The 27,505-nt window shown below is 43.7% G+C and overlaps 2 protein-coding genes across 7 annotated transcripts in view; one reads left to right on the top strand and one right to left on the bottom strand.

The window, feature by feature from the left end:
* Positions 1 to 488: 488 nt before the first annotated feature.
* Positions 489 to 27,505, top strand: SLC46A2 (solute carrier family 46 member 2). 5 transcript variants are annotated; one of them, XM_038401673.2, is made up of 6 exons: positions 489 to 726; positions 1,268 to 2,446; positions 5,210 to 5,293; positions 7,516 to 7,672; positions 9,902 to 10,000; positions 24,861 to 24,912. In XM_038401673.2, exons 1-5 carry the CDS (start codon positions 699 to 701, stop codon positions 9,957 to 9,959), a joined length of 1,506 nt encoding a protein of 501 aa, XP_038257601.1. In that variant the 5' UTR covers positions 489 to 698; the 3' UTR covers positions 9,960 to 10,000; positions 24,861 to 24,912. The 5 variants fall into 5 exon arrangements, 4 of the variants coding, with proteins under 4 accessions (XP_038257601.1, XP_038257600.1, XP_038257599.1 ...); XM_038401672.2 differs by lacking the exon at positions 24,861 to 24,912 and adding an exon at positions 10,609 to 15,610; XR_006281290.1 differs by lacking the exon at positions 489 to 726 and adding an exon at positions 27,393 to 27,505 and having other exon boundaries at positions 1,121 to 2,446; positions 24,861 to 24,959.
* The window catches only part of SNX30 (sorting nexin family member 30), a 64,327-nt gene continuing 48,679 nt past the window's right edge, over positions 11,858 to 27,505 (bottom strand). For both annotated transcript variants that reach the window (XM_038401677.2, XM_043514418.1), the window contains 2 exons: positions 21,592 to 21,744; positions 11,858 to 18,236 (listed from right to left, as the gene is read on the bottom strand). In XM_038401677.2, the coding sequence (XP_038257605.1) occupies positions 18,177 to 18,236; positions 21,592 to 21,744 (213 nt within the window). In that variant the 3' untranslated portion in view covers positions 11,858 to 18,176. The remainder of the gene's footprint in view (positions 18,237 to 21,591; positions 21,745 to 27,505) is intronic.

Below are 27,505 nucleotides of genomic sequence, written 5' to 3'. Positions count from 1 at the left end.
CCATGTCCTTACATCAACCATTCGGAGCCCTGCTTGGCCAGACAAATCCGGCGGACGACAACAGAAAGGAAAAGAGCTCCCTCTCTTTGGGAATGCTGCGGTGTATGCCCCCCACTCCCCAGATCAATGAGCACAGTGCTCCCACGGGGCCGACAGCAGTGGGGCCAAACCGCTCCCTGCGTACAACTGCTCGGCCGCACCTGCAGTCCCACCAGCCCAGCGACGAGGCAGCAAAGAGGCGGGGGGGCCCTAGGCAGGACCCAACGCCTCAGGACAAAGAAAAGAGGGGGTGAGACATGGAGATGGCATCAGTTCTTTTTCCCCAGCAGCAGGAACGGAGCAAGGGTGGCCCTCGAGGTGGGGTGATTTGATAGGAAGAGGCTGCTTTGGGAGATGGGTTAGGCAAGAGGATCTTGCGAAAGCACACATGGTCACAGTACATATCCTGTTAGTCAGCCTCCCTTCTCCAGTTGCCTTGCTGTTCCCGGTGTCTCGGCCCTCAGGAGAACCCAGGGCAAGGGGCTGGCGTTGCCACACATTTTCCAGTACGTTGCCTGTTAGTAGCTGTGGTGAGTAACTCCTCAGCTCACTGGTTACTCAGCTAGTGAGGGAAGGGAGTTATTTCTAGACTCCGCTGTGTGTGTAAGCCAAGAGAGCCCGTCAGGATTGCCTGCATTTGAGAAGCACAGTGAGGCTGAATGCACACAGGAGTGGCTGTGGAGACAGGTCAGTGCAACAGCCTTGTTTTTGTTTGAATTTCCTGTTACAATTTGCTGTTCAAATTGTTGAAAAGGTTTTGGGGTGGAGGGGCAAGGAACAGGGTAAACAGGTTCAAAAACCACCAGCAACAAACATGGGGTGGGTGAAGACCGGGGGTCGGGGGGAAGGGGGCTACTGTCTAGTGATCTTGGCCCTCTCCACCCTTCCCCCCCACCCTGTAGGTAGACATCACCTTTTGCACGCTTCAGCTCAGGGGTGGTGAAACATAAGCCACAACCAGGGGACAGTCACTTCCTCAAGTGAGACAGAAATTCCCCAAGGCACGGCCCTGTGACTTTTTTGAATGCACGCCAGGAAGAGAGTGCTCCAGGCACGCAAAAGCATCCCTGGCACACAAAAGTGTCCCTAGCACAGGCAGGATTGACAGCAGTCTCAGTCATTGCATGGGGCCATGTGTGGCTGGAGGGGAGGTGCAGCCAGCGTTGCTCTCACACAAGTGTTTCTGTGCTAACTTGCAGACGTTAGTGACTTTCGGTTTTAACACCAGAACTTCTGGACCTGCTGTCTCCAGCACATCTCCCTGCCGCTCTTCCTTCCCCACCCACCTCCTTGCCAGTAGCCCCAAGGAAAGGTTTGGCAGCAGCCATCATGGTCGGAGGGATGGCGGTGAGGACCTGGATTGAGCCCGTGGTAGCTGGCGCCCAGGTAGCCAGCTCCTTTTACGACACAGGGCTGCTGCTAGTGGTGAAGAACTACTACAACCGGACCAGCTCGACCTCCCCAGCGCACATGCTTGAGGATCTACAGCAGAAAGCTGTCTCTGACTTCTTCATCATCTACAACTTGGTTCTGGGCCTGAGCCCCTTGTTGACGGCCTATGGCCTGGCAAAGCTTGGTGACAAGAAGAACAGGAAGCTCACCATTTTCTTACCTCTCCTCGGCTATCTGGTCTCTAGGTCCCTCCTGCTCCTCTTAATCCTGCTGGAGTGGCCTATTGAGGTGATGTATGGGGCGGCGGCCTTAAACGGTCTGACGGGAGGTTTTACCACCTACTGGGCTGGCGTCATGGCTCTGGGGTCTCTGGGCTCCTCTGAGCACAGGAGGTCTCTGCGGCTAATTGTTATCGAGCTGACCTATGGGATGGCGGGCTTCTTGGGAAGTATAGTGTCTGGGCACATCTTTGTTCATTCCCACATAAGTTATCGACAGGGCACCGTGCTAGTGGCCTGCAGCATTGCCTGCTATGCCTTCTGCTTCCTCTACAGCTTCTTTGTTCTGAAAGTCCCTATGCCTGAAGGCACCTGCCCAGCTTCCCCAGCTCACAGCAAACCCAAGGACATAGATCAGCCTGACAGTCAACTACCAGAGGATGAAAGAACTGCAGGGAATTCAGGCTCTTGTGAGGACGAGGGGCGGGGCCCCCTGGCACCATCAAAACTCATCATTGCAATGCTTTTCTGTGGGGCAGTCTTGTATGATCTAGCAGTTGTGGGAGCCATGGACGTGCTCCCGCTGTTTTTGCTTAAGAAACCTTTGAGCTGGGGCCCAGTGGAGATTGGCTATGGCAATGCTGCTGGCTACATGATCTTTATTACCAGTTTCCTGGGGGTTTTTGTGTTCTCCAAGTATTTAAGGGACACGACTATGATCATCATTGGGATACTGTCCTTCAGCATTGGCATTCTCATCATGGCCTTTGTGCGACAGACATTCCTGTTCTACATTGGTGAGTTGAACCGTGACATGAGTGGTCACAGCCACTGCAAGGGAGAATTACTGATCCCCCTGTACTCTAGGTAGCAGGCAGGCTGAGAAAAGGGAGATGTGCCAGTGCCATGCTTCAGCAGCAGTATAAGGCTCTTTGCTGTTCACGTCAATGAAAACCCCAGAGCAGGAAACACTATGGGAAAGACACACTTTCCAAAGAGACTCTTCTAGCCACAGTAAATTATTCACCCACACAAAATTCTCCTATTACATCAGGGTTTAAAGTTTAAGAGGTCAACATGATGACAGGGTAAGAAGCAATTTCCTTCTCCTGTTTTCCTCCCTCACACATAACCTCATCTTTGCTGCCTGGTTACAGGGTTGTCCCTACTTTCTCGGAGGGCGGGGGCAGAAAGGCCATGAAGAGCAGACCCATGACTCCCCCCTCTGCTCCTTCTGAGATGGCAGCAAGGGGCCTGCGTGAGTTCATTAACCCACTACACCAGCAGCCCCTGGGAGCCCCAGGTGCAAAATTCTGATCAGCTGTGAATTTTACCTAAATGTGTGGGCCCTTAGCTGTTGGGTCTGCCCCATCTTTTCCCCTGTCTTTGCTGGATTAACGATAATAAACTTGATGTCACATGTTGGCTTCAAGGAGGGATTGGGCTTTTTGGTTTTTTTTTTTATAAAATCATTTGTTTTAAAGACTAGTTAGTACTGGTAATTTTTCACTAGATCATATCCCAGGTATAAACTGATGAAAGGCAGCTTTGCACAGGAGAAAAACCCCTTTTCAGCTATTAATACTAGTCAAACAACAGTCTGTTTTCATTATGGGTAATATTGCTCCTTGTAAGGAAAGGCCTGTGGATGAGAAGGAAGAAAGTTTGGGTTACCTTGACAAAGATGAAATGGAGGCATCCTATGGACTGGAGCTGATTGGACAAAGTTTTGGTGTTGTTTCACAATAAGGCATAGCTATGGTTAGTAGGAAGCTTAATTGTCAAGCATTGTTAATTGTCAACTAGAGCTACTGTAGCAGTTTAAAAACTTAGTAGTACGTATCCAAAATCCTGAATTTTAAGTAAGTAAGGCCTTATCTACACTACAGCCTATGTTGGCAAAATATATATATATATATTGCTTGGCGGGGGGGGGAAGAGATATTCCTCCCCCCACCCGAGCGACATAAGCGTTCATGGGCACAGCACTATTTTGGTGGGAGAGCTTCTCCTGCTGACTTAGTTTATGTCACTCAGCGGTGCTGTTTTTATGCCGATGGCAGAGCTCTCTCCCCGCTCTAGAGCGTCTTCACATGCACTGCAGAGGCACATTTGCGCTGCACGTACAGACGTGAGGAATTATCTTTTATTGCTCCAACTTCTGTTGGTGAGGGGGACAAACTTGCGAGCCAGGCAGAGCTCTTCTTCAGGACTAGGAAAGGCATTCCCAGAAGTCATCACAAAAATGCCAGGTGAAACAGCTTGTTCAGCATAAGTAATTAGCACATATTGTAAGGGACCATTCCATGTAGAGAAGCCCATTAACACAGCTGCAGTCATAGGACAAAAAGAGGGAGTTAATGGGTCACAGGCATAAATGGACAAGGGGTAGACAGGGATAGGCTTCCTGACCCTCTCAGGAGCTGAGTTTTGCGGTAGAAAGCAGTTACTGTAGCATAAAAACAGTATCCTTGTTTGTGACACTGAGCAGCTGCAAGATGAATGTTTGGTAAAATGCAGAGAGAGAAAGAGGCCTATACCATTCAGCTTAAGATCTCCTTGCTGAAAGACTGACAGGGACACAGTGCTAAGGGAGAGCAAAACAAAAATAAGGTCTGTGTGATGCTGTTATACCCTTATGAATGGAAGCTGAAAATCCACTGAAAATTATTCTGGCTGGAGACAAGGTAGAATAGTATAGTAAAGAAACAACAGGGGAATGGACTTTAACAGCTTTTCTTATTCAACAGAGACATGTTGGGGGAACAAGGTTTCAGGGGAATGTGGTAGGAAAAAGCATACTTGGTTAAATAGCTTCCAGTGAGCTGTAGCTCACGAAAGCTTATGCTCTAATAAATTTGTTAGTCTCTAAGGTGCCACAAGTACTCCTTTTCTTTTTGCGAATACAGACTAACACGGCTGCTACTCTGAAACCCATCACCAACCAGTAATCCTGCATTGTTTGTAAGATATTATCTAATACTTGTATTGCGGTAGAACCCGGGAGCCCCAGTCACACGGACCAGGACCCTGTTGTGCTTGGTGCTGTACAAACAGGAAAAAAAAAAAAAAAAAAAAAAAAAAAAAAAAAGACAGTCTGTGCCCTAAAGAGCTTCAGATCTAAGACCCAACCAACAGCAGAACCATCACTTTCCTAGATAACACAATCATCCTATAAAACATCCTGCCTGTGCGTGAAGCTAGGACCCTAAGAGCATGAGCCCGGCTGATTGACCTTTAGAGGAGTAACCCTCTTTGCTGACAGGTAGATTCCCCTCCACTCATGTGGACCAGCCACTAGAATGGGACAATGACCTGCCTAAACACGAGGATTAGTTTTTAATACTGTAGAGGGACTGAAACAAAGTCAAGCTGCTATGACCAAAAGAACCACATTGCCCACATCACAAAGTGAATCCTACAATCCACAGCTGTTGCCTGTGATTTGCTCAACACCTCCCCAGTCCTGATCTGCAATGTATGGCCTCGCCCTAAGGGGCAGTAGGCTGACATTTTGACAACAGGTACTGATGAAAGCTACCCATTTATTTGTGTTACAGCTCGGGCCATAATGCTGTTTGCTCTCATCCCCTTACCAATCATCAGATCTCTGTTATCCAAACATGTACAAGGATCATCCTATGGTGAGTAACAAGATTTGTGTGTGCGTGCATGGGGTGACAGGAAATGGGACAGAAACCCAACGATGGCTATTGCTCTCATTCACTCTAGAGTGGAAGAGCAGGTTAAGTATCAAGTGCTGCCATCTGTATTCTGCTTAATAAAATAATTAGAACTGGAGAAAACCATCTGGAGAGTTAGAACGAGCTGGTCCCGGTTCCCTCTCAGTGTTTAGCCAGTCTTCGTCCCAACCCCAGGTCTTTAGCACAGGTTTTGGGACATTACTCTGATCAAATTGCAGTAGAAGGCATTATTGTAGGCAGTTATGCCACAGCTCAACTTCACAGCCTTACCGGATGAACAGAGGGGAAGCAAAGTTGGAGCAAACCATCAATACCTCTCTACCTGCACTGCCCTCCCATTCAAGCACTGATGATCCCAGAGTTCTCAGAGTTACTTAGCACAGGGACATTTAGATATGTCAGCCCGCATCCCTTTAGCCCTGTTTCAGCCATTGGTGACAAGCCACTGGAACAGCTGCAGTACCGCAAATGCCTAGACCATGTCCATTGGCAAAGGGGGGGAGGGGTTGCTTTTTGAACAGATACTTTAACTTAATTGAACCTCCCTCCCCCACTCCAGCTGTGTAGAAACAATTGAATACCTTTGAGCTTGTTGCATAGTGAGATCTGAAAGGTGCTGAACTGTGCCCAAACCGGCATAAAAGGAGGGGTTCCACTCAAGCTAACCCCCCCCCCATGTACACAGAGCTGCAAAGGTAGACTGCAGTTTGCAATAGCAGGGCTGCTTCTCCTTTCAGAAGTTTTGCCTGTCTATACTAGAAGTTTGTGGCTACATCAGCACACCAGTGGCTGGCAACCAATGGCTGAAATTGGAGCTGGGTAGACCAGGCCCTAATTACAACCCTGGACAAGGCTAAATGGTCATGCTAGATTCAGGTTCCATTTATAAAGGGCTAATTAATAGATATTATTAGCATATTCTAGACAGGGGTAATGTGTGCAGTAGAGTGATGAAACCATAGTTACAAGCAGATGTTAGATGCTAACAATTCACCATTTATTAAAACGTTAAACATTTATAAACCATTTGTAAATGGATCCTTAACACAAACTGTAGCCAGCTACAGTTGTTCTTTGCTCTCTGAAGGATGGAGATCAGAGTTATCACATCAGTCTTTGTCCTCCATCATAGTCAGCAGAAGCTAGAACAATTGCATCGTATAATAGTACTTCATGGCTGGGGACCGTTAGCCGTTACAGAATTTAAGCTTTCCATTTAAAATAGTTACATTTCTCACCCTCACAGTTCTCAAGATAAAAGCTTCCACATGTGAAATAGTGAAATGTTGTCTTACAGCATCTACAGCCAAGCCACAGTGAAACATGGCTAAGGCAAATATGCTATTGCCTCTGAAACCTAGTGACGAGGATTTAAAATATCATCCACACTTAACTGATGCTGCAGAAACCATCAGCTGAACTGGGATGAGTCTGAATAGCACATCACCACATCTTCCCAAGCAGTCTTCTGATTGTAGTCACGTTAAATCCTTTCCTGTGGGAGTGGCACCGTGGTAGCAGGTTTCAGAAGTTTGACCTGCGTAATAATGCTTTAATCAGTTACCTGTTTTTTTCTCCACAACATTTTCTTCTCCTGTTTGATCCTGCACAAAGGTCATAACCTTAGGAGAGATCCAAATCGCTACTCCAGAGCTTATCCTAATGGGGTAGGCAGCTGTGGGAGGATTGAATGAATGCATAAGGAAAAGTCTAAGCAGCTAAATTCAACCAAAATTAAACTGTTTCAAGTTCCATGAGCACGTGGTGCTGAGGTTTTGCTTCAGGCCCCATCTCCAGTTATAAACATGTATTTGCTTTTCATGAGAATAGATGGCATTCCCATTAAAGAAAGCGCATGCGCGCGCGCGCGCACACACACCAATAGCACCTACTTAAGAAAGGAGTTTTCGTTGGCTCCTTAGCAGAGGCGGTCCACAACTACAGGGGAGGCACTAAGGCATCTTCTTAAGACTAGCAGTTCTGGCACAAGGGTGGTCTTGTCTACAGGTTCCATGTTATCCAAAATGACATTTATTATGTGTCAAAGGGCCTGAATCTAAACACGGATGTGGCTTTCTGTCTATGTTGACTCCCCAGAGAGTGGTTTTCCTTCTTTCTTTGAGGCTCTGGCTAAGAGTAACTATTTATCTGCTTGTTTACAGGTAAGGTGTTTGTCTTGCTGCAGCTGTCTTTAGTGATCACGGGGGTTGCTACATCCACAGCCTACAACAAGATCTATCAACACATACTGGACTGGTTTAGTGGATTCTGTTTCATTTTGTCATGTGTCGCTGGCTGCCTAAGCATCATCCCCATCAGGTAAGGAGGGGGAAGGATCTTATTTAAGGGATTCCCCTGCCCCTTAAGTACTTGCAAAAAGGAGGGAAGGGGAAAATCAGACTGGTGTATAATCAAGAACAGATTACATGCCTGAAAACAGAGGCAGCCTGAGAGGACTTGGCCTTTAAAAAAAAAAAAAAAAAAAAAAAAGGCAGTGGAGAGTTCCTGGCTAGAGTTTAGGGAGAGTGGACAGCTAGTGAAATGAGCAGCATGTGCAAAGGAATGAAAAGAGAGAGGAAGGATTTCTAGTCAGCGTGTTTTATACTTCGTTTAACACACTTAATACCCATGACTGACTTGGTGGAGAAGTGATCTCTTTACCTGCAGGAGTGGGAGTGGTAACAATATTAGCTGATATCCCTCCAGAGTCCCAGGAAGTCCTCCAGCAAGACTAGATTGGATATTACAAAGATAACAGGTGGACAAAGAAAAAAAACAAACATTCTGGCTGTCTTTACATCTCACAGCAGCAAACCCCCCATAAAGAAATATGGCATGTCCATCTAGTCCTACCCACCACAGTGAAAACTAGGGCTACGCTACAGCTTAAGTCGACACAAGCTGTGGGGCTCCGGAGGGTGAATTAGCCACGTCCCCGAGTGACCTAACATATGCCGTCTTAAGCACTGGTGGGGACAGCACTATGTCAGCGGATGAGCTTCTGCTGCTGCTCACAGGGGCTGAAGTAATTAAGCCGACAGGAGAGCTCTCCCCCATTGGCTTAGAGGGGCTACATTAGAGAGCTTACAGGGCCCAGCTGTACCGATGCAGCTGCGCTGCTGCAAGCTCTCTAGTGGAGCCATAGCCTAGAATTCAGCAGAGGAAACAGGACTGACGCATTCCTTTCCAAGCGGCATGACATGCCCCACACTGTAACAGCGGTACATAGGCTCAAAGAGGAAATCATCACAGCCAGGTACGGTACCCACCTCTAAATTTTTTTCCTCTGGAAAGACAGAGCTGAGTCACCTCTCAATGAGCAACTTAAAGCCGTTTTTACCTTAGAGGAGACCATGCTGAGACGTCCCCCCCCCCCCCCGTTCGTAGTTACGCAGTGCTAAAGGCAGAAGCATTTGGGGGCGGGGGAAAGACGAAAATAAATTCTTCTGAAATGGAAGCCAGTCTAAACCTGTTTGTAAGAGCAAAACAGGTGACGTTTCCTCTGGATACCACCCCTTTGTGCAGACTAAGGGGAACAGGGAGACAGGAATAGCCACCTGATCATTCTGTGCCTTCTCACCCTCAGTCCAGCAGCCCTATGATACACCTGTTGGTGTAGTTACAACAACATGCCAGAAGTTGCAATGTATTTTGACCACAGCTGCATTGCACGTGGTGCCATAACTGGAATAGGGTGTTAGCATTCAACACAAGGCAGCTCACAGGCATAAAGCCCCTGGCTTTGCTCGTCTACGTCTTGCACAGCAGCTAGCAGCCTGGTCTCAGGTGAGGTCACTTCGCAGGCCCCCTGCTAGCATGTACCTCCTGGGACACTGTGTCAGATAGCGGCATCTCTGCAACCAAACACCAATGAGTTAATCAACTGCAGTTCTGAGCCCTAGAGAGAATTCTTACGAAAGGATGCCCGTGGTCATGGCTAGGGGCTCATTGACTCCTACAGGCTTGGCTGGTGGTTTATGCTACTATCACCACCTGTGAGTACTGGGTCTTTACAGTGAGACGCCACCTTCGCCTATCTGTTCTCCTGTATGAGCCAGTTCCTGATCTGGTACTTGTCCCATCCTTTCTACAAGGTCAGTGCACAATTACCAACTAGTTTAAGCGCACACCACTGATTACTGGGGGGAGGGATAGCTCAGTGGTTTGAGTATTGGCCCGCTAAACCCAGGGTTGGGAGTTCAATCCTTTAGGGGGCCATTTAGGGAACTGAGCCAAAAATTGGGGATTGGTCCTGCTTTGAGCAGGGGCTTGGACTAGATGACCTCCTGAGGTCCCTTCCATCCTTGATATTCTATGAAAGCTGTTACATGTGCAAGGCTCCTCCCTGTGGCAGTTAACAGCACTATGTAAGCTATCCATGCACAGCTAGCAAGCATAAAAGTGACTGTATAAATACTTGTGAGAAACCGGATAGTGGTTAACAATCTGAAACACACTGATTGTTATGCCAAATTCCTACTAGAACAGTGATACCAGAACCCCTCTGAGCAGTTGTTCACATTCTCATTCACATTTTATTTTCTACAGCATTGTGGCCTACAAGCAACACTCACGATCTGGGTCCCTTGAAATCCTCGCAGAATGATGGCATGCCGTTGCAAGTTTTAGCTCTGGGAGTTATTGCAGGTTAGAGCACCTTACTGTACTAGAGCACTGATGATGGAAGACAGCTCTTTGGGTCTACCATGCTAGTTTTAGTCACTATGGATTTAGGCTAAAACAAACATGTTGACTTAGGTGACAGCAGACAGGTATCCATGCCACAGACTGCTCTCATGGGTAGCCAATAGGCGGAGGCCAATAAGCATATCACCTCCCTCACCCAAGGTGAGAGGTACTTGCATTGCTGCTTCTGGGGTACAGAAGTAATAGACAATCTTTGCTGGAGTCAGGCCAGCAGCATTTGATTTCAAATTTATGCCAGTGGCAGGGATGACACCATCTTGGCTGCTAGTCCAAAAAAACAAAAAACAAAAAAAAAAACACTTTAGTGGGGCAACAACATTTGGATCAAGAGCTCTTTCTGGCCATAGAATAAGGGCTGTAGATACAACCCCCTGCTGAGATAAACACCTCCATTCAGCAGCACTGCCTGGAGGAATTTATGGACAGGCAAGAGGGAGGGAAGACTTGCTACCAGTCAGTCCTGGAAGGGAGGATTAGGTTTGTCAGAATACATAACCCTAAAAACAGTTTACATAAGCCTAAAAATTTCCCTTACCCTCCCCTTGCAGATTAAATTGGAGGGTGGTGAAGGCACAGAAAGAAGCAGGATATAAAAAGGGGCAAGCTCCTTTATAGAAGGAAGCCCCTTTTCAGAGTGATGCCGACCTGAGGGGAAGATACAGCGCTTGATCCTTTGTTTTGTCACTCTAGAGATGATTGCAAGCTTTTCAGGGCATGAACTGTCTTACTTGTAGAACAGCCTACCCCTTCTCTTCCCGCCCCCCCCCCCGTACTGTAAACCAATTGATCAGCTTGAGAAACCACAACACTTTTCATAAGCTGGATCATAGTCAGATCATCAGGAACAGGGTTCTGCACCTGCAGTGAAGTGGGAGCAGAGCTCATGCATGACATCTTTTAGAGCATACTGTAAGTACAATTAGTAGTGGATGCAAAATTGAAGTTGTTACTTCATCAGCAGCCACTGACTATTAATAGTGTTAAACTATTTCTGAAAGGCATGAGGACCCCAGAAATCCCCATATATAGCAATTAAATTCACCATGTGTAAATACATTGTAAATCAATGCATCAATAAAGAATTACTGAACAGGTATATGTGCTAAATGCTTTGGAACAGTGCTGTTGGAGAGAGCATCTAACACCAGGCCCACCAAACCACCCATGCAGTCTAAGGGGGATGGGGAGGGGTACTATTCAAAGTGACCCTGCCATGAAGCAGTGAGACCATCATGAGGAAGTTGTGTGAACTAGATCCTAGAAAGCCCCAGCAACATGAGGATTAAGATTCAGCACCTTGTGTAAACAGAGTAGCAAGTACATTTGCTTTAAATATGATGTCCTGCTGTTTACTTTATTTGAACTATGCTGAGACCCCTTAACTGTGTCCTCATAAGGAAAGGTTGGTTATGCAGTCAAGATGCTGGACTAGGTTGTAGGAGCTCTAGGGTCAAGTGCTGGCTCTGTGTGACCTTGCACAAAATCACTCCCCTACAGAGAGAGCATCTCATTCTCCCCATTTTATAAATGGAAAACCAAGGCACAGTGATATTGCAAGGATAAAATGTGTAAGCGAGGTGCTCGCAGTCTGGTGAGGGGTACTACAAGGAAGTAGATGTAAACAACTGAGTATACATTTGTATAGCATAGGTGAAATCTCACCCCTGCCTGGGAAGAGGGAGTATTAAAAGTTTCACCACCATAGAGAAAGTCAGGGCAGTAAACAGTTGAGCAAAAGTACGTACAAGTGCATGCATCATACTGTAGATGTGGTAAAGACTACACAAAATGAAACTATTAGGTAAAGAAATCATCCTTTAATACATTTATTGGTCCATTCCTTTAAATTAATTGAGGTAAAGAAACAGTGTCTTTAAAAAAAATGTACACACTAATAATCAAGCATTACAAATAGTTTACCTCAAAGTGTTTTTATCAATACTAGTTCCATAGTAACAATGCACAGAGTATGTTTATACAGAGCTAAATGAAAAACAGAAACATGCCAGCACCCGAAATCAAAGACATTTTATATCCTGTGAGTTTAACGAGAAAAGCAAAACAATGTTAAATTTGGTTGAGTATAGGAAACAAAAAACCTCTCCAATCTGTACATCATCCACTAGCTAATTCACACACAAGGACAAGTCTTCACAACTTTCATTTTGGTTTATCTGGTGAGGGAGGTGATGTGAGGGTGACCAGAGTACGAAAAAAAAAAAAAAAAAAAGTGTCTGTAAGCTGATTTTACAAAAAGTCAAAAATACAGTACACTGTTTGGGCACCTAGGCAGCAACATTTACATTCATGGTGTCATGCGCTGAGCAACAAAAGGGATGAATTCCTAAAAATGTGCTGGCAGAAGTTAAATTTCATGGCAACATCGACTTGCCTCATGGCATAAACTCCCCTGAAAGTTAAAGGGAGCCATGAGTGCAGGCACATAGGAAGTAGAATGAACAGGACAACATTGTCCAATCTCCACCCACAAAAGAGATGAAATACTATAGATCGTTCACGGTTGCGTAACAAAACCCAGCATCACCTAGTTGTATGCTGTGTGGGTGAGGGCCTCAAATCCTGCAATCTGTGTAGGTAGAACCTTGTCTCTATTTACCCAAGTGTCTCACTGTACCACTGAATGTAGGATTAGGGCTTAGCTATCCAGGTCCAGGACGACACAAGCATGCTAGATTTTTATATTTTTTGGTGTTATAGTTTGAGTTATTCAAAAGGCTACGATTTTGATAAGCACTTTCTGCCTTAACCCCAAATTAATACTGTTAATTGTGAATATTTCTATATATCAAATACCTCCTGCCAAGACTGTAGTGTCTAGCAGGTATTTATCAATAATGATCTATTATTCCTTCCAACCAATTTTTTTTCTTAAAAGTAACAAAAATACATTTAAAATATCAATTTATTTAAACCTTCATATATCCCAAAAAGATCAAAGTATTCTGGAGGTGCCCAGGTTCACATCATCATAAACGTATTTGGCAAATACTAGTAATTTTTCTCCTAAAAAAACAAAAAAAAAACAAACACGAACAAAAAACCCCAGTTATTTCCCTTCTTGAATGACCTTCAATTGTTTATAGTAAAAAAAAAAAAAAAAAAGCTGGTTAAAACCAAAAAGGAAGAAGACTGTCTCCCTACCTTGTAGCGTTTAAGGCAGCTGAACATCAAACAGCTTGTTAAATAAAACTCCGAATTTGTGCCCACAGCTCTGCGCACACAAAACACTGGGTCAAAAGCACCACGCATTGAAGACAAAGTTTCCATTTATAGTCTGAAGCACATTTTCTTTTAATTTTGGATCATTTCTTGAGTTTAATGGGTAAATTGGATTAAGGCCCCAATCTTGCAAACATACACAAATAGCCCCACTGAATTGAACGAAACCCTTCACACATGTAAGTATTTGCAGAACCAAGGCCTAAACAAGTATGTAAGTGTGGACAGGCTATGCAAAATCACCACCACAAAGCTCCCTCGACAACACCACCAGTTCTACCTATAGACTCTCCCTAGGTCAAGGCCTTCCATTTATGCCAATGTGCTGCAGTGCTTTAGTGATGCAGACAAAGGTTTGCGATGGAGGCCCTCAAGTTGCACTTGGCACTGAAGCCATATTCCCAGAGGTGAAAGGCCAGTGCATTAACTCATTGATGGATAAACTGCACATTCACACAACCTAAACCCTTGCTGAGCTTTTCCTAGTTTTCTCTCTTTCCACCTCTTTTCCTCCCTCTATCAACCACCACATTTTTTGATAACCTACCAAAATGACTGTGTCAAGGAACTTAAGTATAAACATACCACAATTTATCCTCTGGTAACTACCAGTAGTTAAGGAAAGACCTGACAGCTTTATGAAATGGAGCAGACCTGGAGAATTCATTTTAAATGATTACTTGAGAAGGCCATTATTTGTTTTCTTAAGTCTTCCAAGTTTATTGCATAAGTAAAATCCTGATGAGAGAATATTATATGTAGATAGATATATAAAGATCGGAGCTAAACAGTGCTTGCCTGGATGTGCTGGTGCCATTTCAAGAGTTACAACTTTCCAAATTGCACACCTATCAGAAGTTATGGAGAGACAGCAAGAAATTGCACATGCCTTGGATCAGTGTGCACCACAGGGCAGCTGCGGAGCAAGATTTGTTAAAAGGAAACAAGACACTTTAAAGCTGTAGATGGGCCCACACCACAAAGTTCAGCTCCGTGGAGTGCATATCCGCTGTTTGGGTTGATCAGCGTTGATATGATATCAAATTGATATCACTCAATTTTTGAGCCAGATCAATCTGTGTACACAGAAAAAAGCCCACGGAGATATACTGAAAGGTACTTAAACAACTATTAAAGGAAAAAAAATACAGTGAAACCAAGTTATTCTTTCAATGGATTTCTGCTCAGTATTTGTGAAGGGCTTGCTTTTCTACAGTCACAAAAATTAGTGAGACTATTTATACACTGCCAAACTTGGGCCCTAATAGATAGCCACACACAGATCATGAACTGCAATAGATTTTTAAACCTGCATTTCAAGGGGCAGGATCTGATGCAGCATGAACAGGAACAAGTCAGTTGTGACAACTGAATTCAGCCCTGAAAACACTTGTCATTTTGTAAGTCAGTTGGTCTCTTCTGTGCTTCTAACATGCTACACAAAATCTTCTGTTCAGACTACGAAACAATACCTGGCTCAGCATCATTTTCACACAGCAGTTCATATTGTGAGGATTCATTAAGACAGACCCAACCACAGGCTAGCTGTGTCCAAGAGGAAACCATCACACAATATCCTACTCGTATGACTTGCAATTACAGGTAAGAACTCCTTTTCCAACACGTTTCAAAAGCTTGCTTCCAATTTAAACCGTGATTTATGTTATTTAGCATAGCAGCAGGCAGCGTCTGCTTCACACTAGAGCAACATCCAACCTGGAACATGATCTAGGGCCTATACCCTCTGATCTGTGACCCAAACTTGCAGTCCACATATCTTCCCCCTTAAAGGGTTCCAGATACATGTGTACTTACAGTGAATCCTTCCGAGCCATTCCTAGCCATTGGCTAGTTGTCGAGGAAGGGCCAGCATTCTAATGGCTTAGCCGCAAAAGGTGTTTGCTTGACAACAAACAAGGACTGAAGTCACTTCATTCACTTGATTAGTAATTTAAAAATCAACTGGCTCCAGAGACTGTGCAGCAGAACGTTAATATTAAATGTAAATATTAGGTAAAACATTAGGTGTCTGTTGCCGGACACCCCACCACGTTTGCAGTAGGTGAAATTGTTACCATACTTAAATGCCTTAAGTGAAGCTATAAAAGCTCCCCTGCTACCCACTACAATCCTTACCTGATGTTGCAATGTTCTTTGCAAATAGAACCTTGTACAATATGTATTTTCTGAGAAATGGCAAATTTACTTAAAGAACCAAGACCCTGGAACTACAAGCTGATGACTGGTCTTCAGTTTTCTAACTAAGCCTGGAGGGCAAAAGGCATGAACATGGGAACTCAGAAGAAGGGGGGGGGGGGGGGGAAAAGGAAATTGATTAAATTCATTCCCCTCTAAACAGAGCCACTACATTTTTCAAATGTCCTCTTGTGGAAAAGTGCCTTTTTTTTTTTTTAGATGATCAGCAGAAATGCAGCTTAGCTGATCATTCTGTGAGAGAACAGTGCTAGAAAAAGCTGTCATTTCTCAATCCCTAATCAGTCTTTCCTGCTCATTGGGGAAGTTGAAGATAAGTTTACTTGACCCTAGGTTTATGCTGATGTTTCAGAGCCAATTATGTTAAAAAAACCTAACCAATTTGACAGGGGTTAAACAATTCTCTGGTTTCACTCCATGAAACCTTTTGTTATCAATCATTTTCATCTGCTAAATGATATGAATTAATGACAAAAAGCATAACACTGCAAATCAGAACAACTCCTATCCCATACAACCCAGCAATTCAACTAGGCCTTAATCATCAAACCCTAATATCAAACAATTGGAGAGGATGAATAGACAAAGGTTTAAGGAAGAAAAAAAATCAGATCGTTAGAGAATCATTTCTTAAAGTCTTCCCTCCCTGTACTAACATTAACACTAACTAACTAGAATATTGTTACTATACTGCAATTTCAACCAGCCAACCACCCACCTGAGGCAAGGTCCCTGATTTCACCAAGCAAATGTACGCTGACAAATTGGAACTGCAGGTTTAGAATCATAAAACTACATCAATGAAAATGATATGGTCAAGTAGGAAAAACTGCCTTAAACATGACAAACGTTATACCCAGTGATCCCCCAATGTTAATAATTTTACAGCCACAACTTTTATCTAATAGTTGTTTGAACAGAGACGATACAGACCTGAAGAAACTTCAGGTCTATTTTACCGCATTTATTTTAACTGGGGACAGTCCACAAATTAAGTGGAATTTGCATGGTCTTTGTAAAAGGGATCCAAATAAGAATTTTTTTTTTTAAATTGAACTTTGGATTCCTTGCCAGAATGGTGCCAGGGATCAACGGAGCATTCCAATAATCTTTGGCAGAAAATGAGATGATATAAAAGAATAAAAGGCTGTTTGCTGACCCTAGAATCCTGAATATTACAGTTATGTTTGCCAAAATAATTAAATCTTTGAGTTCCTCTGGGAGGAAACAAGCTGGTCAAGCAGCAAATGAAGTCTTAACAGATTCAAAGTATCTGTTACCCGTCTTGGCAGCGCTCCTGCCTTTGGAAGGTACGAAAGCCACTAACAACAAAAGGCAGTGAACTGGAGAGACTGGATAAGGAAAGGAAAAGAGATTCTGCAGACTAGAAGGTTGACAAAACCTGGTAGGAAAATAGATTTATAACTAAAAAAGGGTGACTCTTAAGAGGACCTTTCAATGAGGATCAATAGAGACAAGCATGAACACTAAATGTACATAACAGGGAAAAGAAGATTTCTCTACCACCTGCCATTGACATGTTTAAAGCAAGTTTCACACATGCACAATGATACCTGGTGTCAGCAAACACTTGACACTTTGGGGGTTTTGGCTGCTGTGAAAGAAAAAGGGGAAAAAAACAAGAACCCATCCTTACTATGATGGGCATGTTTTAAACGCCTAAAGCCAGAGGGAGATTCAGAGGGATTCTGATCTAGCTTAGATTGTTCTGAAAACAAGTGAAAGCATGGATCAAAGAATCCTATCACAGAACTATCTGTGCTTACTTTGGGGATAAAACGTTAACAGACTAGTGTTTGTTCCCATGACACCTTGTAAGGCTACAGCATAAACTCACCCCCCGGCCCCAGGCCAGTCTTCCTTTGAACCCCAAATCTGTCACATATGCGCTTCAGCCAATTTACACAACTTCATATCACCAAAGGTAAACAAATTAGTATGTAATAGTCAATATGAACAGAGTGCATGCCACGATGAACCACAGTTCAGACTTGCATCATAAGCTTTCTGCAGAAGTGGCAGTATGTTCTAAACTAGGACAGACTAGCCCAAACTCCCACACAAAGATCCAAAATTGCTTAATCCAGGGAGTTTACAAATTGTAGTAAGTGTCCACTTCTGGCCATTCCCTCTCCAGCAAGAAAAAAAAAAAAAAAAAAAAAAGCACCACCACCCCCACACACACACACACAAAAGAAGAAGGGTAGGTTGGTGGGCACTGTTTCATGGGAATCAACCCTTATTTAGCAAACAAGGAGGATGGTAATAAAGATGTCATATTGGCACCTTGCAGTTTAGAGTTTTATTTTCATCTTTTTAGTATTCCACTCATTAGTTCTTCCGGAATAAAAAGAGGTAAAGTTTTCTTTATCAAGAAGCGATTTGATCCCCGTGTATTTCCATTACAAGCTCAAGATCACTCCACAGGCTGGAGAAAGAACCGTTAAGATAACTCAAAAAAGGAAACCATACCGGTTTAAACACAAAAAGAGGAAAAGTCCAAATGCTTTTCAATGGGTCTGTACCAGACTGGGCATAGCTGGCATTTTTCAGGTAGCTCTCAGAGTAGTGCATCAGCCCCAGTAAGTTGTTTAGTGGTACTGTGCACTTGTGTAGAGAAGTCTGTGGGCTATGGAGCTTCTTATTTGGTCTCTGGTTTGTCTTGTAATAGTGGTATAATTGACTCCCACGCCGTAAGGCACTGCAAAAAAACAAATATGTATTAACAAAAAACTATTTAAAAAAAAGACAACATTACATACTCCTGATTCCTCATTCTTGTCTCACCACTCAGGCATGCAAGTTAAGAGGTCTCACAAAGCATGGTCCTGTTAGCCATCAGTTTAGTAGCTCGAAAGACAGGAACTTAAACAGTTTTCTAAATTCCCAGACAAAAGAAGTTGCTTGGCTGGAGTTGGGGGGGCGGGGGCACTAAGAACTAAGTGACTAACTAAGAAAGTTAGTCAGTCATCAAAAATTCCAAATGAGTAGAAACTTCAGAAATTCCGAAGTTAAAAACTGAAAGGAAGTCAGAATCATTGGAAAATATGAATGGGCAGAGCTACAGACACCTGGACAATCACCATGCTGGCTCCTTGTAGCAATGAAAGGCTCCCTAGTGCCTTTGTAAGACATTATTTTGAGGGCAAAGACTGCTTCTAACAGCTTTAAGCAGCCTACAGCAGCTAGCTGCTCAGTAAAGCTCTAAGCAGAGAGACAGACACTGGGTCTATGCCCTAGGGAAGAGGCTGGGCAGAGTGATAAAGACATAACAGAGAAACTGCTCCTACTTCCCTTCTGGCAGCTATAGAGGTTCACTGTTCAAATAAGCTTTTGCCTAGCAGAATAAACACAGAGTATCTAGTTAGGATCCAGAGATGCCTCTGGATAGGAATCCAATTATCTGGGGTTTCTTATGCAAACTAAGCATCATCATCCAGCGCAACATCTTTCATGAAGATCTAATAGGCTTGGGCCCAGCCTTTTAAAGATATTTTGGCATTTCTTTGTTTAACATTGCAACACTCAATAGATTTAAGAATCTAAGACTCAATTTCAAGAGGGATTTAGGCACTTAGAAGCCTTAATCCTATTAAGGTTCGAGATGAGACTTGGGCATTCCAACACTCAGCGCTGCAAAGCTGAAATACCTTTAAAAAGTTGGACCTCACTCCTCTGGCTATTAGGGACCAGAATTTCAAGTTATTGAGATCCCCATGTAGGAATGGAGCTAAGAGCCAGGGTTTTTTAAGGTGCTCAGCATCCAGTAGCTCCCACTGTGATGCCAGATTTTCAAGGTGAATCCCCAACAGGGTGAGCTCTTTAGGGATAGAGGGGGGAAATTTAACTCTCGACTCCGGTAAAGTTTTCAAGCCCCATGTGTGAGAGAATCTGTCTAATGAGTTAGGTACAACACTGAGACACAAATTCTAAGAGAGAAGAAAGCCAGAGACTAGCTACAGAATCCTTTGTAGGGAATTAGAGACACTGCCTAGAAGGTGGAGGGAGAGAGAAAAAACAAAACAGAGCAAAGCCAGTAAGGAGAAGAAGGTGTAACAAAGCAGTCAGGTTAAAGTACATTTATTTTAAAGACGCACTAAACACAAGGCTGATTGCTGGATACTGTAGCACATTGTGAGCTTGAGCTTTGCTAGTCCCCTTCTCCACTGGTTTGGGTGAAGTGCAGGGTGAGTGGAGGGGGTGGAGGACATTCTGAGCACTGCCTGGGAACCCTCAGTTTGAGGCCTATGATCCTTCACCAAGAGCCCTGCCCATAAAGCTCCTGACTGGGGGAGATACCCAGCCTCACCCATTGGCTGGGACACACTGCTTGAGCTAGAAAAAGGCACAGGAAGTTGTCCAAGCAACTAGGTGAATCCCTGGCTGGCTGCTACTGCAGACCCTGTCTACTTGCCTGACTTATTCCAGGTCCCTCCTCCTACTCCCGTCACTCGCTCAGGCTTTGACCTGTGGCGCGGCATCTGATGCTGACCCCGGTTCCAGGCTTCTGACTAACCTGACCACCCCCAATCCCTACAAACATAAGTAGATGCTACAGTACAGGGGGTGGGGCGACACAGGTAGCTTTCATTCCAGGCTTATTTTCATGGTTACTTAGACCCAAATACCCATTCAGCACACGCCTGTCAGCAACTCCCACTGTCAGTAGCACACCGGGCCCAAACCAGGGCATTCGAGTAGGGCCTAGTCAAACTGTGCTGGACAACAGAATCATTTTCCTTTACAACAAACCTAGGAAATGCTATTAAAAAAAAAAAAACTTCGTTCAGGCTCTAGGGTTCAGCTTTCAAGTCAAGAAGTGCCAAAACTAACATTGCCCGCCTCATGCATACAGATTACAATAGCATTTAAACTAACATTTAGATATTGACATACTATTATCTCATACTTTTTGTGTTCTCGTAAGGCACAACTGCTAAGATGGGCAGTGAATGAAGCAAAGAACTATGGATATTGTAAGTGCTCCTATGTGCTACAGTAATACAAATAATAAATAATGCAGAACCATAGAAATGTAGGGCTGAAAGGGACCTCAAGAGGTCATCTAGTCCAACGCCCTGTGCTGAGACAGGGCCCAGTATAGCTAGACCATCCCTGATAGGTGTTAGTCTAACCTATTCTTTAAAGCCTCTAAACACAGGGATTCCACAACCTGTTCAACTATCCTTATAAAAGTTTTTCCTGATATCTAATCTAAATCTCCCTTGCTGCAGATTAAGCTGGATTACTTCTTGTCCTACCTTTAAGTGGACATGGACAACGATCGATCAGCATCCTTTTTAACACTTAACATATTTGAAGACGTACGTCCTCCCTCTGTCTTTTTATCGCATGCCCAGTTGTTTTCCTTTCCTCAGAGGTCGATTTTCTAAACTTATTTTTGGTGCTCTCCTCTGAATTCTCTACTGTTGGTCATATTTTTCTTATAGCATGGCACCCAGAACCGGATACAGTACTCCAGCTTAGGCCTCGGCAGTGCCAAGCAGAGCAGGACAATTATCTCCCATGTCTTACATATGATGTGCCTGTTAATACACCCCAGAATGATATTAGCCTGTTCTGCAACTGCATCACATTGATGACTCGTATTCAATTTGAGATATATTATAACCCTCAAATTCTTTTCAGCAGTACTACTGCTTACCCAGTTACAGAAACAGTACATCAAGTAGCCAAAAGTTAATCATGATGCACAAAGGTAAAATTAAGATTACTATTCCCCAACCTCCATTTCTTTAACATATAGTCTTCCCATAGGGCCATGTAGCAGATTTGGCTCTTCCTCCAATGACTCAGTGAAAGTCTGAAGCAGGAGGGGGGCACAGACTCCTTTCTTACCCCAGTGGTAAGTATTTGCAGAACCAAGTTAACCTGGAGGCAGGGGCGGCACCTGATGTGAAGTCTGCACACTGAGCACTAGGTTCTTTACTGCAACGCAGGGCTTGCAATTTTTGAAAGCCACCCCTGACTAAGTCACTCAAAGAAATTATTTGTATGAGACCATCCAGTGCGGCTGCAGTAGCTCAGGGCAGTACCTTCTCGTAGTATTGGATGTTTTTATCTGCCATTCCCATAAGCAGCTGCCTAAAATCTTGGCGCTTGTTGTTCTGCCATCTCTCCATGTCGGCTTTCAGGTCAGCATTGAAGCATTCCACTCGGTCCTGACATTTTTCAACATCTGCTGGCACCTGAAGCGAGAAGCAGATTTTTCAGCAAGACAATGGCTATTTGGAATAATGGTCCCCCTCCCACCCGATCATGTGTCTCCCTTCATTTAAAATAAATACTAATTATCCAGACCATGCTCAATAGGTCAAAAATTATGACTAAAAATATATTAGTGTCACTTCATCCTTCCACTTCCTTATCTTTGACCTCACACACAAGACCTTTTAGTTACTAAAAGTGCAGAAGAAAAAAGCAACAGGTAAAATGGCTGCAACAGGTAGAGCCAAATCCTCATCTGCACCCAAATTTACTCCATCCAGAGTAGTTAGGGAAACTGTAGGTTGCTTTGCGTGTCTCCACACTCCCCAAGCTTTAGTGGGAGCAAGGCACAAAGATAATCCAAGGGAAGCTTAGTCAAGCTACAGTGAGTGGAAAGTTGGTCTTATGGTTTAAGCACGAGACTAGAACTCTGGACATCTGGGTTCAATTTCTGGCTCTGTTACAGACTGACTGTGACCTTTGTCAAGACTGTCCCTCAGCTCCCCATTTGGGCAATGGTGGTAGTGCTTCCTTTCCTCTACCCTCTCTCTTGAGTTTCTGATCGTATGATCTTTGGGGCCGGAACAGTCTCCGTGCCGCACCTAGCACAAAGGGCAGAGATGCGGTCCCCCGCAAGCACTAGTGTACATAGCATCAATAGAAAGCAAGATTAGGGGAATTTGTCACATGTAAAACAAACAGCACTTAAGCCGTATGAGAACAATTCCTTCAAAAGAGACCACCTTATTTCTCGGCAGTGTTAGCTCTCTACGTAGGGTAAGCCACCCCTTTGATTTTCCACATCTGATACCGCCATACAAAATCTGAAGCTCTCTCTCTCAAAAAAGGATTGTCTGTTTAAATATTCCTTTCAATACCTTGAGGCTACACATACTGAATGTAGCTCTATATAAATAGTCCAGATGTACGGTATTCCTGCCTATACCCAGAAACAGCAACAAAGAATCTTGGGTACATACTGTCTGCTTAGTGACCAGTGGATTAAGAGGTACAATCTACAGGATATGTGGTCGTTACAAGTAGGCTGCTCTGTAGCATATCCAATGTGCAGTTATGAAGGCAGAAGTCTGAGGGCCAGACAAGGCACAAGTCTGGAACAAACTGTACATATAAGACTGAGGGTAGGTCTACACTACAGAATTATTTTGGTATACCTACATCGCTCAGGCATGTGAAAAATCTATACCCTTAAGCGACGTTGTTATACCAACCTAAGAGCGTGTGTAGACAGAGCTGTGTTGATGGGAGAGTCTCTCCTGCTGACATAGCTACTGCCTCTCGTGGATGTGGATTAACTACGCCAGTGGAAATGTGGTGCAGCTGTGCCAATGCAGCATTTTAAGTGTAAATGAGATGCAACTGAAGACCTTAACATTCCAGGTTCCACAATCTGCATTAAGGTTCACTGACCCCAGGAACAGCAGATGGACCGTTTCGAACTAAAAACGGGCATAAATTATATTGGAAATTCTTTGCATCATGGACTGCAGTGACTTGTATACACACCACTCCCAACAAAACTGGCTTTGCATGCAGATATGAAGACTGCATATAACCAGAAAAGCCAGCTACAGCAATAGGCACATTAGAATAACTTAGGGCAGCTAGATAGAAATATCTCCAAACTTCTGAATCACTCCAACAACTGGCAGAACAAGGGGAAAAAAGGTGCAGTTTTCAGAGGTGATGGAAACTCCCAGTGAAGTCAAATGGAGATGTGGGTACTCAGCTCCTCTGAAGAACAGTCTCTCGTCAACCTGACCACTAGGCACTAGCCAACTAATAAACAGACAAAGGTTGGCATTCTCAGAAGTATTCATTGCTGGGCTAACTCTGTTCTTTGCTGGCAATGGGACTCTTACCACTGACTTCAGTGAGAGCCATTAACCGAACACTGGGCACTTCTGCAGAGTCCACCTGGAGGTGTGTAGCATAAGCCAAGACCATTCCAGAGTAGAATATTCAGGATACCAAAATGTGCCAACAATGAGGCTCATATTTTGGTCCCTGCAAGAAGTTACGCTTCTGTTTTAGGAGGTTCACATCTGTCAGCTTCCTCTAAACTTATATTGTCAGGATTATACTGGAGTTTGAGCCTCAAGGGAGAACCATGCCGCCTTCTGAGCCAGAAGACAGAATTGCAAGGAAAGGGAAACTTAATTCTGCAGCAGCTCAGCTGAATTCCAGTGGCTCAGTTTTATTGTTGAAATAGGTCTACCTTTTATAGATGAATGTAAAAGCCACTTAGTAATCATGATTTTAATATCAAGCAATACTTTACTTTAAAAATCTACCACCAATGACCTTGTCTATGTACTGATGTGTACTGATTTGACTACATTCATTTGAAAAAAGCAGGGTGGATAAAAATCCATGATTAAAAAAAATCTGATTTTAATTTAAATCAGATTTTTTTGATAAAATGCTTTTTGAGGAAAAAGCAATCTAAAGAGAAAGATACATTATAGCTCAGACATCTCATCATGAAATAGGAATTATAAATTCTAATTCTAAAGTATGAGACAATATATTCATCTAACATTTAAGGAAAGTTTTGTAAATGAGTTCCAATAGTTCACAGATTAGGGATCCAATCCTATGGGGTTCCACATGCTTCTGTATAGACTATTTAGATTAATCTTTCTATCTACCCAGTGGGACTCAGTGCTCAGTCTAGATGATACCACCAGAGACACTTAGATTTGCAGTTCTCAAACTGGATTTGGGTCTCCAGAGGTAACATGCTTGTTAACAGCAAAAATGTTTTTAAATATATAGAGGTGAGAAATAACAGACCTCAAGCCTATTGTCCCTCTGCAAATTTGTGTACAGAGTCAATCCCTTACCTCTCTCTAAAAGTGCAAAGTTTCAAAAAGTTCAATGAATAGAAGATTGTTTGGGGCAGAATAAATCTGGACAAGGAGAAGTCTGGAAATAAGTGTGAGACAAATGAAATATGCTTGTTTTGTTAAAATATACGTTTGCTGTTGAAGAAAAAATCCAGAATACTTAACGTTGTTTTAGTTAAATAAAACAATTTAAATGTCTGTCTGGTTATGTTCTCCTCCTAATATAGCATGACAAGAAAATCCTCCAAATATTAATGATTAACCTGCTGAATTGGAGATAGATATTTATGAAGTCATTTGGAGGTAAACTGCTTCAATTACCTTTGGTAAGTGAAATAACCAAACCATCATTCATTTTCTGATATAGCTGTAAAACGAATCTGAAAAGTTTTCCAAATAAATCACTGTTTAAAAATGTACAGTGTCCCTTCTAAAAATGAAAGCTACATCTGAGTTGTGAAGAATATGTATTAAGTGTATTAACAACCAACAAGAATGCACTTTTATGTAGAAACCCATGATTAAATCAAGTCTTCCTGACTAGTGATTTAAATCAAATCCACCCTGTGAAAAAGACAGATTTACTTAAGCTAAGGTAAACTCCTACGTAGAGAAGGTCCAGGAAGTTATTTCTGAATCCAACTCCTGCTCCAAGTTTGAGTTTTGTACATGTTTAAATATCTGATAAAGAAAATGTCTATCATCTATGTGGAGTGTCTAACCCACCCTACAGTCAAGTAGTGCTGTATTTTGATAAGCACAGAGCAAGAAAGCACAGTATCTATGTCTGCCCTGTAAGTGTTTTTTTTTCTAGCCCTCACTTACGTTCTAAGTGGTAAAGGAGACATTGCACTTTGTTACTTCAAAATGTTTGTCACCTGTTTGAACCCCTCTGGAAGATTACAAGGAAGGCTTTCCTTATCGGAATTCACTGAGCCTACATACACTAGTTATTGTGACAGGTTTCAGAGTAGCAGCCGTGTTAGTCTGTATTCGCAAAAAGAAAAGGAGTACTTGTGGCACCTTAGAGACTAACAAATTTATTAGAGCATAAGCTTTCGTGAGCGACAGCTCACTTCATCGGATGCATTGTGAGGTAGTGCAGGCAGAATGCTTGCCTGCTGACAGAGCTGAGATTAAAACTCCAGGAGTTTCCCAACCTTGTGCTTAGACCACATCTGACAGTGATTCCCCCGCTGGCCTTGGGCAGATCACAGCCCATTTCAGCTTCCCCCTCGGGGGTGGGGAGGAGAATACTTTGCTGAGGGCTTGTCTTCACCACACAGCTTTTAGTGACAAGGCTGTGTCGATACCTAGTCTGTAGCGGTGCATGGGATTCTTCCGTCCTAAGTACAGGACTCTGCACTTGTTGAACCTCATCAGATTTCTTTTGGGCAATCCTCTAATTTGTCTCGGCCCCTCTGTATCCTATCCCTACCCTCCAGCATATCTACTACCCCTCCCAGCTTAGTGTCATCTGCAAACTTGCTGAGGATTCAATCCACGCCATCCTCCAAATCATTAAATGAAGTTATTGAACAAAACTGACCCCAGGACCAACCCTTGGGGCACTCCGCTTGATACCGGCTGCCAACTAGATATGGAGCCATTGATCACTACCCATTAAGCCCGACTATCTAGCCAGCTTTCTCTCCACCTTATAGTCCATTCATCCAGCCCGTACTTCTTTAACTTGCTGGCAAGAATACTGTGGGAGACCACATTAAAAGCTTTGCTAAAGTCAAGGAACACCACGTCCACTGCTTTCCCCTCATCCACAGAGCCAGGTATCTTGTCACAGAAGGCAATTAGATTAGTCAGGCATGACTTGCCCTTGGCGAATCCATGCTGATGGTTCCTGATCACTTTCCTCTCCTCTAAGTGCTTCAGAATTGATTCCTTGAGGACCTGCTCCATGATTTTTCCAGGGACTGAGGTGATGCTGACTAGCCTATAGTTCCCTAAATCCTCCTCCTTCCCTTTTCTAAAGATGGGCACTACATTAGCCTTTTTCCAGTCATCCAGGACCTCCTCCGATCGCCATGAGTTTTCAAAGATAATGGCCAATGGCTCTGCAATCATATCCGCCAACTCCTTTAGCACTTTCGGATGCAGTGCATCCGGCCTCATGGACTTGTACTCATCCAGCTTTTCTAAGTAGTCCCGAACCACTTCTTTCTCCACAGAGGGCTGGTCAGCTCTTCCCCATGCTGTGCTGCCCAGTTCAGTAGTCTGGGAGCTGACCTTGTTCGTGAAGACAGAGGCAAAAAAGCATCGAGTACATTAGCTTTTTCCACATACTCTGTCACTAGGTTGCCTTCCCCCATTCAGTAAGGGGCCCACACTTTCCTTGACTTTCTTCTTGATGCTATCATACCTGAAGAAACCCTTCTTGTTACTCTTAACATCTCTTGCTAGCTGCAACTCCAAGTGTTATTTGGCCTTCCTGATTTCACTCCTGCATGCCCGAGCAATATTTTTATACTCCTCCCTGGTCATTTGTTCAATCTTCTACTTCTTGTATGGGCTGACTGAAAAGCTGTTCTTCATTAACTGTAGGGTAGTATTTGAGATTATGGATGGGGGTGAGATAAGTGGACCAGTGTGTAATTTTTCAGAAGCGCCTAAGTGACTTAAGTGCACTAGCCCCACTTGAAAGTCTATGGGACTTAGGTGCTTTACACACACAGACAGTTCTGGCCCCACGAAGTTAACTTCGGTTTATTTCAGTGGAATCAAGGTTTTACTCTTGGTTTCAGAGATGGCGAACACCTGCAGCTCCTGTTGAAGTCAATGGGAGCTGAGGTACTTAGTCTGGAAGACAGGCTCCATCTCGTGAAGGTCAGTCAAGAAGGGTGAGTACCCAGTAGAC

This window comes from Dermochelys coriacea, chromosome 5, assembly GCF_009764565.3.
Source record: "Dermochelys coriacea isolate rDerCor1 chromosome 5, rDerCor1.pri.v4, whole genome shotgun sequence".
NCBI lineage: Eukaryota > Metazoa > Chordata > Testudines > Dermochelyidae > Dermochelys > Dermochelys coriacea.
This window is presented reverse-complemented; position numbering and strand designations above follow the sequence as displayed.